The sequence below is a fragment of the Ambystoma mexicanum genome, chromosome 10 (assembly GCF_040938575.1).
Source record: "Ambystoma mexicanum isolate Mex_15411 chromosome 10, UKY_AmexF1_1, whole genome shotgun sequence".
NCBI lineage: Eukaryota > Metazoa > Chordata > Amphibia > Caudata > Ambystomatidae > Ambystoma > Ambystoma mexicanum.
In genome coordinates this window covers 65646699-65662141 of record NC_090932.1, presented here as the reverse complement: position 1 = coordinate 65662141, position 15443 = coordinate 65646699, and the positions used below count along the sequence as shown (strand labels likewise).

The 15443-nt window shown below is 40.8% G+C and overlaps 1 protein-coding gene across 1 annotated transcript in view; it reads left to right on the top strand.

Annotated features, from left to right (window-relative positions):
* LOC138492813 (tenascin-X-like) overlaps nucleotides 1-14619 on the top strand; it is a 759772-nt gene extending 745153 nt beyond the window's left edge. Inside the window, exon 42 of the mRNA XM_069620166.1 lies at nucleotides 11994-14619. Coding sequence (XP_069476267.1) covers nucleotides 11994-12068 — 75 coding nt within the window. The 3' untranslated portion in view covers nucleotides 12069-14619. The remainder of the gene's footprint in view (nucleotides 1-11993) is intronic.
* The last annotated feature ends 824 nt before the right edge of the window (nucleotides 14620-15443 follow it).

Below are 15443 nucleotides of genomic sequence, written 5' to 3'. Positions count from 1 at the left end.
TCCTTTGAATATCTTCATTTAATTTTAATGTGTGTTCTTAATAGTCGCTTAATTATGTTTGCCCTTAAAAATAGGGCGACCGATTTAGAGTACTCTGCCACGATGAAGTGAATCTGTGTAATTTAGCCCCATGCACACTTTTTGTTGCCTCTCGTCAGAATTTAGCCGAGGAAAGCGCTATAACAAACAAGTCTGGGATCTCCAGAGCACAAGTGCACGTGAGTCTGCAGGCAAGTGGGTTCATTGCTTTCATGGCAGGACCCCCACAGCACAGGCGCTGCGGGTGCCCCAGCTACGCCAGTGTTGGGTGTAAGCCTAGACTCGTGCTTTAAGAGTTCTGTGACTTTTTGTGGTTGCTAAGCTAAGCAACCACAAAAAGTCACAGAACTCTTAAAGCACGAGTCCCAGTGGCGCCCGCAGCCCAGGAGGCAGTCATGGAGCTTCGGTTTAAAAGAAATGTGTTTTCATTACCAGGGGTCGCCAGGGAGACAGCAGGGGTCGCAGGTCAGATAGCAGGGGTTGCAGCTGCGACCCCCAAATGACATCCCTGGGTAATCGCACACGTAATTCCGGATTGATCGCTAGGTTTAATCCGAGGTGTAAGGACACCTTTATTGAAATGGACCTCACTATATAATGTACTTTTGAAATGCCTCATGTTAAGCACTGTTCATCCATGCTCCTCTGGAAACTCAGGTCTGTCCAGGACTGCACTCTATGATAGCCCCAGCTGCACAGCAATACCAATGGAACACAAGTGCTTTGAAATTAGACTGTAACCATAATAATAACAGTTTCAGCATGGAGGCCAAGGATTAAGAGGCATTACGAGTGCATTTCCTCTGTCCCTACTGTGCACAGTGGTATACTCTAAACATGACACATTTGTCAACACCTTTCCCTGTCATGCACTGCCCTATCATCTCAGATCTATTTGAGAAATGTCCCTTATGCTGCAGTACAGCTGTCCTCCTGTACTCAGCAGGAGAGGTGTGGTTCCCCCGTATGCTGGATAACTATTCAAGGGTTGCTCTTCTTTTGAGATCATGAGCCCATGCTCCTAAGATACCGAGCAAGAATTGATGCTGCATGAGTCTCCCAGCTAAGTCTCTGATGCCCCCAGGTGGTCAATCCTTGTAACACACAGCGTACCAGTCACCAGCATTATTTAGAGAATGGTGCAGGTATTAAAGCTGACATTATAAGGCTAACTCGGACATTCCGTTTGTTGAAGGTATTATAAAAGAAAAAATTGTAATAGCTACCTCCACATATCGGCACGTGAACTGCCCGCTCTCACAAGGAGAACAAAGGTCAGACTGTGGACAAAAATCCCAACCCACGTATTCAGTTTTCGACATGAAAGTGGCCAATGAAGCCATAATCAAGTCAAAAAATAACTGTAATAAACCCTCAGACCAATTGAAAAAGACAAAAAATGAAAAATCTGCGAAGATATCAGGAAACTCTTCCACTAAACAATTTATTAACACTCTTGCTAGAGCAAATTTGAGATCGACAGCGGCTGCGAGCCTTATAACGAAAAAATATACTGCGTTAGCGAATTTAAGAAAAAAAAATAAACAAGCAGACTCTATTCAATCGTCAAAAAAAATTGCAGACCATCCTCCACTAGATGAACTCATCAAATTGGCTGAAAAACAGAAATCTGCACACGATAAAAACCCTGATGCGATTATGAATCCCATGCCAGTCATCGGTGGTGATCAGAAAATAGAGAACAATGAGGTTAACAAAGATTTAGCAGATTCAAGAAAGGCCTTAAGACATGAAATCGATTCGTATCTTGAGTCCCGAACGTTTGAACCACCAATCTTCCCAATTATAACGAATGGCCCTGCCAAATGCTCTACTGTGACTCATTCTGACACATTGTCAAAGACGAGTGCAACAACAAATAGTCCAGGAAAGCGAGTCTCGTTTGCTGAGCTCGGTCCTTCTGGTGTTGAAAACAAGAGCCAAATCCACACCACCAATAATAACCTATTACAAACAGATCTAAATGAAATCAAAGATTCGATTGCGCGTCTGTGGCAACTCAATACTAGATCACAGACGGTATCATCCTCAAAACAAGCAAATGAAAGACAATGGACAAGCCTGCAATCTGTTCCAAATATAAAATCTTCCCTAGGCAAAACATCAATGCTATCTAACACCCGATTAGCAAAAGAGGAGAACAGACATTCCGTGACACTTTCGTGTCGACAGGACTTAGGTTTGTCATATAATATGAATCGTCAAAGCATCCTAAGACTTTTTGGTGATGTGAAATCATTACAAGAAATTCAGTCACAAGATCTTGATCAAATTGAATTTCCAATCGCAGATGATAACACCATAGTCCTGATATGGTCCCGGTCACTAGTAATCCATAACATCATTTGGGCCGCGCGACAGGACTTATTTAACTTGGGATTTCTACTCACTCGTAACGGAAACAATCAAAAACAAATTAAATCTTCCCTGAAATCAACACCTAGATCTGAATCTTACATCCCAAGAATTCCTGCTGACCCCACGAAAAACATGTATAATGCTCAAAACTATATGACTAGAGTATAACTAGCTAATAATGAAGAGTTTGCAGAGCTAGCAGTATTGAGCTGGAACACACAGGGGTTTAAGCATCTAATCAATAACAAGGATAGCATATTGGGTGATTATGATCTAATTTTCTTGCAAGAAACATGGCTCTCCATTACACCAACATGGAATAATTATGATGTGTCGCTTAATCCAGCTATAAAAGCAACCAGAGGCAGACCTATGTCAGGATTGCTTACAGCGTCAAACTCTTTAGCAGACATTCAGCTTTGTTCAACACCTTCATCGAATGCATACATACAATGCTCTTACGTCACTATCAGACTGATTAAGATTGCATGCCTTAATATTTATTGGAATCCTATAGGCATAACATCTGCTCAGTTCTTCAAAAACTTAACGTCTGCTTTAGAGAATGCTAGGCTGAAATATGAAACTACTCACGTGATCATTGCTGGTGATCTAAATTTACATCTTGTAAATAAGAAAAAAGTGAAAGATAATGAACGTATATGCATGTGGAACAAATTTATGAAATCTTGGGATTTAATCATGCTAAATGGTACGAGCGTGGCTGACTTGCCTCCTCATGACACTTGGCTTAGGGAAAAACAATCAGCCATCATTGATTACATATTTGTTTCGAGAAGTTTGTTTGCACATTCAAACAACTTTGCAGTCAAAACATCACAATACAGCGATCATCGACCATTAACCTTTAAGATCAACCTACACCTCACTTCAACTGCACCAAGACATTTACTTAAAGGTCAATATGAAATTAATAATTCTTTAAATCGACTGAAATGGTCACATGAATCTCTAATTTCATATTATGACCATCTACAATCTTATAAATCATGTGAGTCATCTTCTGAACCAAATAAAATATCTCAGTTTAGCCTAATGCAACTATATGCCTCCCAACAAAGCATCAACACCAAAATAAGTAAAATCTCTGATAACATAGTTCGTACTCGGAAAACAGCATTCAGATCACAAAAAAGAGAAGCCATGAAATTACCAGCTCATGTAAAAACACAAGCCATGAAATCCATCAAAACCAGCTATAAAAATTGGTTAAATGAATACAAAATTACCAAACATCAGAATGATGGAGAACTCATGCTAACTGAAATTAAAAATAAAAACACGGCACAGCTCTGGCAATTACTAAATTCGGTAACCACCCCGTCCCAACTATCTTCACACATTAATGGTGTTTCAGAATCTGACTGGTGCCTACATTTTAAAAATGTGTATGCTGCGCCAACTGCAAATGAAAATGTGTATATGACCTCCACTCCGTTTTCTCTTGAATTTGACGAGGATGATATTTATCATTTTATCACCAAAGCCAGTATGTCCCGAGCCCCCGCCCCAGACGGTCTATCTAATGCCATCTTAAAAAAAAACATTGACCTATGGGCGCCGATTTTATTCTCTCTTTTTCAACTTATTATTAGTCATCAAAAAATTCCGTCATCATGGACACAATCGATCATCGTTCCCATCTTCAAAAAAGGCAACAGGCAAGACCCGTTGAGTTATCGGCCCATTGCCCTCCTTGATGTCTCTGGGAAAATTTTCTGCAGGCTGATATTGCGAGAACTAAACAACTGGTCACTACAGTTTAAACGAAGAGACCCTTTTCAAACTGGGTTTGTTTCGGGCATGGGCACGGCCATTAATTTAACTATTCTCAATGCCATTAAATGTTCGTATGCCGTGCGGAAGCAACCACTTTATATAGCATTTGTGGACTTTCGCATGGCTTTCGATTCAGTGGACAGAATACTGCTAACTCAGAAATTGGTGCGATATAGCTGTCCGGAAAACTTGATAAAAATTGTGACGCTGTTACACTCTAACACCTCTGTACAAGTTAAATTAAATATGGAGGGCTTACTTTCCAAATCTATTTTGACTGCAAGAGGCCTGAAGCAAGGGTGCATCCTTGCATCCACCTTATTTAACCTTTTTTTACTTGACATGGCTGATGATTTCATGAGAACTCAATCAGATCCTCCGAAGCTGGGTGATCACGTAGTTCCCTGGCTTCTATATGCGGACGATTTAATTCTGCTATCTCAAACTCCTTCTGGTCTTCAAAAAATGCTGAATGCTCTTGAGGCTTATGTTGCAAAAAATAACCTCACAATAAACGAGACCAAGACTCAAATTGTCACTCTTGGAAGACACCCAACTCATTCACATAAAAAGTTCCAGTGGACAATATGTGATAAGAAACTTCAAGTAGTTACTGAGTATAAATACCTGGGCGTAGACTTTAACAATCTAGTATCTGAAAAGACAATCGAGATAAAGCTTCAATCCAAACTAACAGGACTCATTTCCCAAGCAAAAATAATTCATGCTAGATTTGGAAAATTTTCCTGCATACCGGTAATGAGGTTTTATCAGCAGAAAGAATTACCTATAGTTACATATGGCTCAGAATCTTTGTTACCCAGGTCTTCCAACTGCCTAACCAAATTAGAAGCTAAATTCTGGAAAACCATCCTTAATTTACCAAATGGCACCCCTAGTCTGTTGCTTAGGTTTGAACTTGGTCTGTTATCAATCCAATCATTGGTTACTTGGAAAATGTGTGTTCTGCTAAGAAAATGCATAATGGGTCTATTCAAACAAGATTGTCTAGCCATCTTAGCAAAGTATCTTCTAACATCATCTCATTCTTTTCCATTAAAATGGAGAACCCATGTATTGGATGCCCTTGTGGAGGCAAAAATCTCTATTGATATATTACTCACCAATCCGAACCGGGCAAAAACCAAAATTTTCCAAGCTGATTGGATTATGACCCAAGACAAATGTTCTAAATGAAAAAATTTTAACAGGATGTTATTTGGTCATAAAGAATACCGAAGAATGGCAGACTACTTAGTTAGATGTCCATCCTTGAGCCTGAGACAAAAAATACTACGATTTCGATTAAATTTATGGCCTGTCAACGAAATCTTGCTAAGACGAGGCCTCATAACTAAAGAGCTAAGTTATTGTCGATTCTGTTCTAATAGATCGATTCCTGAAACTTTGGAACACATTATTATGCAGTGTGAAGCCTTTGTACCTCAACGTTTAAAAATAGCTGAATGCTTAGCCTGGAATCTTGCTGATCACACGCTGAATGAAATATGGCATGAAATCTTTAGCTCCAGAAAGATTTCAGTTAGAATCGCGACAATGCGATTGCTTGATTTGGCTTTTCCGTTTGTGGTAAAGATTGCAAATAACAACCAAAGAATTAAATAAGGTGATTCCCTAGTAACTGAGAAGTTCCTTCTTTATATACTTACGTCACATGAAGCGCTTGACATCTCAACATGTAAAACTATGTAAAAAGTGTCATATGTCATATATGCACAAGTGTTTTATTTCATTTGTTGTCATGGATTTTAACTTATGACCTATCACATATTAGATGATCCTATGATGAAATATGGTGTGAAATTTGAAATGTTGTAACTTAATACTGATTTTATTTGTTCATCTGTAAAAAGTGAAAAAAAAAAATTTGTAAAGTTGTACTAACAACTAAATCAAATTAAATAAATAAATAAATTAAATAAAAATTAAAGCTGACATTATAACATTTTTGAGGAACCCTGGACAAACATGAGCCACAAGCCGAGCAAAACCACAGCCATGCTTGGTAGGATGATGTGGTAATCGCAGCTATGTTTGGAGGTGGCGTGGTTAGAAATCTGATTGGTTGGCACACATATAGCATCGCATAGGGTTGTGCGGGCATGAGGTTAGCCTCTGCAGCTATGCCCGGGGATGCTTTGCTGATCACCAATGAAGGTATGTTTTACTGCCTGAGCACCAGAACAACGATCACTCTGGCGCTAGACCACGTTCAGGCTTATTAGACGTAGTGGCAGGACCTGCTGAAAGCGGTGGTCTGTATCACATGGGTAGGCCAGCGGAATTGTATGGGTCTGGCATGGTGCCCCAAGGTCAGAGGATGTTAGTGTAGGAAGTCCATTATCTATGTAACTGACTAAATGAATGTTCCTGGCTCTTCTTTATCTGGCCTTTTGTGTTAAACACTATAAAAACCCTAAGGTGTCTGTGCTTGGGAGACAGGTTTTAGAGTGAATATGGGAACTAAGAAAAGAAGCCTGAGAAGGTCTGAGCATTATCACTGAGAATTATCAAGACTGAAGCCAGTGTATTACAGCAAGGACAGCAGAATTGCATACTCAAGTAGCAACAGAATTGCATACTCAAGTAGCTCAGAATCTTACAGAATGTCCATATTAACTACCTATACATAAGAAGCAGATGTTTTTTTTTCACAGGACACCCAAATAATTATGTGAGTCTTACATTTCAAGTACCAAGAATACGTTGAACTTTTCCCGAGCGTCATAGTCTGCCTGAGTGTCATTTAACAAGGATAGCTTTTTGCTGACTGATAGTCAACTAAGCAGACCTACCTACCCTTCATTCCGTAGTGTTGAAACTTGTATGTTTCACTGATGTGAGAACTTGTTTTTAAAGTAAGAACAGGCTATGTATACTACTGTCATCCCTGCCAGGTGGCCGCTGATCACTGCTGCAATATTGTGTGCCTGTTTCAGTGAGTCCCCTACTGATTTCCATGGGTTCTATTTGATGGTTAATGTTAAAGTAAATAGATTATGCTTCAGCTGTTTGGAATGTACTCAGAACAGTCCTTTGTTATCACAGGGGTCAATACAGCTTGATAGGCCTATACAATGATATCAATTGCTGAGTACTCACAGCTTCGGCTTTGGCTGTAGGACGAAAGTGGAAGTATAGAGAGTGTGTCTGCGTCAGCCGGGTCTCCGATGATGTTGACGGGACTAGTTTCCTCGGGGTTTGGAGTGGCCTGCCTCTCAAAGGGATGAGATTGCCCTCATTGAATCATGGATTAATACAAATTGACATGCAAGGCTGCAGATAACACAGCGGACAGATTGAAGGACTCTACAAGAGGAGCCTTATATGAATTGAGGTGTTGTGCTGAGATGTTTTCAACTATCAAGATTTAAGAAGCTTAGAATCACCGTTTTTGTCTTGAAATGTGGTATAAATGGGGCTCATCGACTGTTTTGTAATGTTTTTGTCCTGATGAATTTTCTGATATAAGAGAATGTTCTGATATAAGAACAGGAGGAACATAGAGAGGTGACAGTATCCTCTCTCTTGTGGCCGAAAAACACAATGGGCCTCATTACACGGATAATGGTAAGGGATTACCGGCACCGGTAAGGGCACCGGTGCCGGTAATCCCCTACCGTGCTACTACGAGGTCCCTCAGCGGGTCCCGTCCTTAACGTGTGGTCAGACACACGTTAAGGAAGGGACCCGCTGAGTGACTTCAGAGCAAATAACGGTACCGCTCTTAGCGGCACCGTTATTAGCTCTTTCCCCATTCCCATTGAGCCCTATGGGGGCTCGAATGGGAATGGGGAATGATAATTGGCATGGGGACTTACCGGGTCCCCCCGGGTCGGAATAACCCGGTAAGTCTCCATACCGCCTACCCGGACCCAGAAGGCGGTACCGCCTACCGTGTAATGAGGCCCAATGTATGGACAATGTTTATATGTTTTGGAGAGGCCAATTTTAGATGTTCATACCGAGTCTGGATTTGACATTATCTGGTAAAGAAAGATTGTCGCCTTTACCTTCACCAATAGTTATGTCTAGATAGAGAAGTTAGAATGCACGAGGTGTGTTTTTGAGCAAGGTAGACAACATAAGATCTAAATTGAGAAAAGAGAAAACATTATTCTTTTTAAAATTAAGTGTGTATGGTTTATATTAACAAAATTATATACATATAAAAGTATAAATAAAAATGTGTTGTTTCCAACAGTATAAATAAAAATGTGTTCCTTCCATATAAAACCATTCAAGTGGCATCACCAATCAAATCCTATCCTTCTATCAAGACTGATCACAAATCATCTAATAATTCTTCCAAAATCAAGAGCACGAAATCCAAGAAATCACCACATCATATCACATTGGTAGTTCTTCTAATAATTGATCTAAAATTCTTACTCTCACACATTGATATAAACTCATTTGATGTTGAGAGCAAATACATATCTTTTCCTTTCCCCGCTTATAATCTCTCATAAAGCCTCTGCAATGGTCGAATGGTCATTCTACGTTCTTTGATCGGCAGGTTTTTTTTTTCACTGAGTTTTTTGCAGAAAATGTTGGGTGGAAAAACAAAATCATTGCATTTTTTATTTGTTTTATTTGGGGATGATCTCTCCAAATCCTCTTCCCTATTATCTAGACCCTATTCCCCAAACCCCTGTACCCGTAATATCCCCTTAGCCCCCCATATTTTTATGAGGTTTTTCAGCTGAAGGTTTTCGGTAAAAAATCCACACAAATAAGCCTGGTATCATCATTGACACCTGATTGCCATTTAGTCATCTTAACCACAAGGATAACGAAAATACTGCTTCTGTGCTGTATTCAAATTTGGTCAAGATACTTATTTTTAAGTCTCTCGTCTCTTTGCAATATAGGAAAAGGTGTTTAAAAGTTTTCTTTTCAGAAGGAAGCCTACAGAATCTCAGGGAGGAGGCCAAGCAATAACATCCAATGTATACAAAAGATTAAAGCAGAAACGCATAAATGATGCTTTTAATTTATAATCTGGAAACATTTCCAGATATTTAGAGAGGGTTCCTCTCAATCTCAATATGTTTTTATATTCTTTAAGCAATGCATATTTACAAAGATCATCATTCTCTTCAATCCCATCTTGCTGTTTCAATGTACACTGCTACTACACCTGGAAAGTTAGCCAAGAACCCCTCCGAAATATACAAGTCTTTCAGATAGCCTATAAGTTCTTTCGCAAAATCAATTAGAACCCTTGAGTCATGTTTACGAAGAATATTATGAATTTAGAGAAAGGAAATCTAGACAGCAGGGAACAAATTTGGCTGATCTGGAGTAAGGTTTAAATTCAGTAAATTAAAACATGCGCCGTAAAAGATGGTATCAGTAGCAGTAAAAACAGGGACATTACATTTTAAATAATAGAATCACTACAGTCACAAAAGTTAAAAATGAGCTGCAAAAGAAGTTATCGCTTGAGTAGAAGAATGAAAAAGCAAGCTTAAAAGATTTAGAAGGATACAGTTCAATGGAGTATTGACAACTAGCCTTAAGTCTTTGCAGGATCCCCTAGATATGTTTGTCTGTTCTGGTGCACAGGTGTACAATCGAAGAGTGTGAGTCAATTGTCTACATGATGCAGGCTCTTGCCCTGGTTATTCCAAAGAAGACTCTGCAGAAATTGCAGGCCCAAGCCTTTCAGTTAATTTCATCTGGGTCAATAAACCCCCGTCATTTTCCTAAGTGTTATGATAGCTGCTAAAATCAAGGGGGGGCAACGGTTCCTGGATCTGGAAAGCTATTATGCTGCCCAGCTTGCCCCTTTCCTCGATTCCGGTTCCTCAGCTGATCAGAAGCACTGGCTAGGGATTGAGAGGAGTGGACTAGGAGTACCATTGCATGAACAGTGCTGGATCCCCCATAACGACAGGTGCAACCCAAGTTCAGTGTTGACCGCTACTAAGGCCTCCTTGATGATCTGGGGTAGGGCACATAGAAGGTACTATGTTTCCACAATGTCATCCCCACTTACCCTGGTAACCTGGAATTCGCCTTCCCACCAGGCCTCCACCTAGTATCTCTTTTACAATGATCAGCAGGGGGGTTGAAGGGAATTGGCCAGCTATTTGTAGATGGGCGGATGCTCTCCTTCCAGGAATGCAAACAAATCGTTCCTCCACCCAGAAACTGCGAAGCACGCTTATAAACAGCTGAGGCATCGCTCGCTAGGCCCAAAATGCTAAGGGGGTGGGGAACAGAGACCACCAAATTTGAAGATCTTTTCTTTGGCGACACCCCTCTCGGAAGATTTCTACTCTGTATGGAGTTCTCAATGGGAAATGCTTTGGGCTCCCGCACAACTATATGGATAAATGGGAAATAGATTTCGGCAGTTATATAGATGACCTGGCATGGATTAACATCTGGACTAGGACTTTCAAATCGCCCGGATGTATTCAGTTGAGGGAAAAGAGTTATATGTTGTTGGACCGTTGTTATCTCACTCTGGAGCATCTCCATCAGATGCACCAAACTTCACTTCCAACAGGTTGGCCATGTGGGCAATCCTTATTTCATATCTGTTGGTCCTGTCATCTGATCCAGCAATATTGGAAGGAAATTCTATCTCACATTAAAAGTATTACTGTAATGGATCTGCCCAAGGATGCCTTATGCCTCTGATGGAATATATAATCTCTCAAGTAAGGGCACCAGAATAATCTCACACCTTGTGGTGGTGGGCCGAGTGACACTGGCTCATAACTGTAAGGGGAACCTGTCCCCAGACATCCGAGACTGGTCGAGCAGGTTCAGGTTCTCCTTAGATATGTATAAAATAGATGCTATTAATAATTGGGAAATGACCAAATACCTGGAGATCAGGCGGCCATGAATTAAATTTTTACAGCGCAATGACTTTCCGATGGTGCATCACAAACCCCAGATTTTGGTGGCCTACATAATGATTTGAATGCTTGCTCACGGTTATAATAACTTGATCACATTATTCTGACCGGCCTATGCACTGGAGGCTCGCCTTGTGGTTCTGTGCTTTCTGGTGTACATTCAACATTGGCACCCCCTATGGGATCCTGTCTCCTGAACATGTTGTGCTATCTTCCCAATGAGTATGTTTTTTTGGGGGGGAGTATTCTGAGCGCCTCGTCCTTCAGCATTGCTAAACTGTATCCGTAACATCCAATCTGTGGTTATGTAGAATTTACTGTCTGGTTCTCGTGTAATGAATGAAATTCCCCTTTGTTTTGTATTTGGTTGTCTTGTGAAATCAATAAAGATTTTATTGAAAGAATTAAGAGTTTGAGTCTGCACACCACATCAGGGTGGGTTAATATAAAACAGTGTTCAATGCCATAGAATGCCTGGTGCAGAATGACCATCTAGCTTGGTTTCATCATATATCCCTAGACCATCTTCCCTAGGCCATAGAGTGCCTGGTGCAGAATGACCATCTGGCTAGGTGTCATCATGCATCCCTAGCCTTTCTTCCCTAGGCCATAGAGTGCCTGGTGCAGAATGACCATCTGGCTAGGTGTCATCATGTATCCCTAGACTTTATTCCTAGGCCATAGAGTCCCTGGTGCAGAATGGCCATCTGGCTAGTTGTCATCATGTATCCCTAGACTTTATCCCTAGGCCATAGAAGGCCTGATGCAGAATGACCATCTGGATAGGTGTCATCATGTATTCATAGATCAACTTCATGTAATTAACTTCATATCTCTCACAGAACAAACAACTCAGTTCTTTCTTCTGTCTTTCAGTTGCAGCGACAGATAGAAGGTCAATTTCCAGGGGAGAACTTTACGTTGACGTGGACCAGAGAAAATCCTACATAACGGAAATCTTTTGAAATGTGTCATTGGCCCTGGACATTGGTGTTATTTTCATAAAATTGCTCTTTGCACCATTGAAAGGAAATACTTCTAAAGGCCCAATGTACATGATCTGTTATCTTAAGCCTTTTTGAGTGAATGGCATAGGGGCATGGTAGCCATGTGCCCATGTGTGGTAGCATGCAGTACTGCACATGGAATGATGCAGAAATCACAAATCGATGCAGCTGGATTAATTTCTATCGTTGCAGAAGGACCTTTTTCTGTGTTGTGAGAGAGGAACACGTTCATAAAGTGTCATGCTCATGTATATTGTCAATGTGGCATGCCCAAATGGACATTGCATAAGGTTGCAAAACTGGGAGCTGTCAATGTTCCAAAGGTTTCCTCTGAGTTCATGCAACTCAATAAAGATCCATTAGCACTCAGGTGAATAAAGAAAATCTGAATATTTAAGTTCAGTTCCATCCAAATGGATAAGCATCCAAATATTCTGCTGATGGTAAAAGTTAAGACTATATATAGTATATCTTTATCATAAAGCCCTTTCAAGATGGCAGACTGAGGCATTACAGCCCAAGAGAGATGGCTTTAACAGATGTTATCAACCAGTACTCAAGTTATGGGTCATAGGCAAAGCCGAGTGCACATAATGAGGGGAACAGATGATAACATCTTTCACAGTCTTTCAACAATGGCATTTAACAAGCTTTATGGACCAATAACACCTATTGCGGTGTGAGGGTGGAGTTTCTAAAGCTATTACAACCTGCTCAGCTCCTGATAATATATAATTTAAGTGTTTAGAAGTTGCCAGTACATAAACCTGCCTGAGCGGTCACTGGGAATTGGCTGTGAGAACATCCCCCCACTGTCGGTAGCCTTGGGATTCAGGGTTCTGAGCAATACGTGAGCCATACTTGTTTGTATATTCTGCAGATTGCCCAATGAGACACACTTTGAGCTTTCCTAGAGTCATAATGAGGTTGCTGTACCAGACCACACTGAGTATAGCCAATGGCATTTGGTGTTCATGTAAAGCACTAATGGATCCTATCTGCTCCCAACTTAATTGTATTGATGAGTATTCCGGGATTCATAATTCTGAATGATGAGTTTAACTTCTGAGTAAATAGTCCAAACTATCAACAATTCTGATCTCTTTGAAGCATTGATCATTTTTATTAGTAATACTTTTTATTAGATTTTGGATCATGTAGTAGTCATCGGTTGGGTAAAAGTTATTATCAACAAAGAGATGAATTTGTTTTGCTTGACACTCAAGAGTTATCTAAAATGAAACTTTAGGTTTGAATAGCCTAACATTACTTAATCATTGTGCACAGTGGGATTTTTCTAAAAGTGTTCAACTCTTTGTTTTTTATTCCTCCAAGTAATTATTAGCCCACCCTAAATGTGTTCTCAAATGATTACATATGGAAGAAGAACTCCAGTGTTTGCACAAGGTTTGTGCATTAGATCTACATTTTAGGAAGCCTGAATTGAGCATAGTGCTTGGATGCTGAAACCATCCTAGGTGCCCTTAATGTTAATCATGGTTTTTCCATTTTATTTGACCGGTTTCGCTTGATTTTCAGATGGCTGGGGCTGAGTTGCCCACTCTTGCTGCCACATAGTTAACAGGTAAGGGAAGGAGAGGGCACACGCACCCTTGATCTCTGAACACTCCTAGGCCCACTAGGTGAAAGAACAAGAACCAGGCGGTGTCTGATCTAGGGCACACTTCTAAAATTTGTTCCATCATTCAGTCATCATCTCTGATTATTTTTTGCTTGTCTTATTGAGGAAGAGCAGCTGTTTTTTGGGCTGCCATTGAAATACCTATATCTCTGATGTATCTGGGTTTCTGACTGCTAATGGATTCCTGTTCTGAAATCAGCCTGCCTGAGCCTGGTTCCAGAACACTTTGTTGTGTCTCGGCAGCTCTGTGGCCATGCAGTACAATCACTTAAACACCCTGCTTTTCTCTTGTGTAATATACAACATTGCGGCCTGCATCTCTTTTGCACCTACTAATATACGTACTAAACCTATGTAGACGACATCTCTTCAATCTCATGTTATCAGATCTGCCAGTATCTAGTCTAAGACACTTGAATGAGTACTGCAAGCAAAGGGGGAGATGGGAGCCGACACATGTGCCTCCCACTTCAGGCCTAAAGGAAATTCAGTGGCAGGCACTAACATCAAACATTGAACCCCAAAAGGATATAGGCTGTTATATCACGAAAGAGGACCTAGGAGAGGATACTTAACACAAAACCAAAAGCATCAGACACAGACAATATGGCCTCTTTCCATCAGCAGGAACAAGTAATACCCCCTTCTTCTCCTGCCTGATTAGCTAGAAATGCAAGACCCTCCGTATTCCACTATGCCCACGGAATGGCTCACAATCCTACCTGTAAACCTTGTTTCTGCATTTTGCTTTCTGTTAATTAAGACCCAAAACTGTGTAATGTATTCTAATATATGGACGCCATGTTTTGTCTATGTTCAATGTAAGCTTGAAATAAATACAAAGATGACACTACCGACCACCTCGTGCCTTATGTTGTGACACCTATGAATATTTGTAGCATTCTCTGCTATTGCACTTTCATATAGCACTTCACACCAAATTTCTCCTGCTTTGAAGCAGTCTTGTGCTCTGTTACTAGGACTCATGCAGCCCAAAGCCCTTCTTTCCCAATGTTGTATTATGCTATGTTATTGATGGCATGCTGCACTCCACTACCATTAGTATGTTCTATTGATGCTCTGGCAGTCCTGGAATAGAGGAGATTGTGCTTTTATAAAGTGCGGAAAGAGGGAAAATACAATGTACCTTTGCTGTTGTGTTGATGTGTGCAGTTCAGAAAAGGCCAGGTACTGTATGTTGGCCTGTTTCTTGGTGTCTTGTATCGAGATCACTGGAGGTATATGTGTATTGAGGGGGGCCTTGTGTGCCCACAGTGCAAAGGCGCGTTGGTCGGGGCTGAAAAATGTAAGTTGGTTAGAGAAGTGTGAAGGTGCAGATCCAGTGGTCCACCGAGGGGTGCAAGTACAAGCTATGCAAAGTATTTGAGCAGAGCCTTAGGCCCAGGCAGTGATGCAGCGGTCACAAGGATTGGTGACTTCACCTGGTAATTAGAGTGCACATCAATGTGCCACACATTAGGGATCTAGTAGGGAGGGGGGTGATGCAGACAACACGCGCAGACAGCACACATGCAAAGGGGTAGGCTCAGAGGGGCAGGGTTTGTACATGGCTTGTGTTTATTATGTAGCTTGGGTGATATTAAGTAGTATTGTTAGTGGTTTCAGGGAGCAGGAGGATGGCCATGTTGGGACAGGTTAGTGTTGAACATTGCAGAG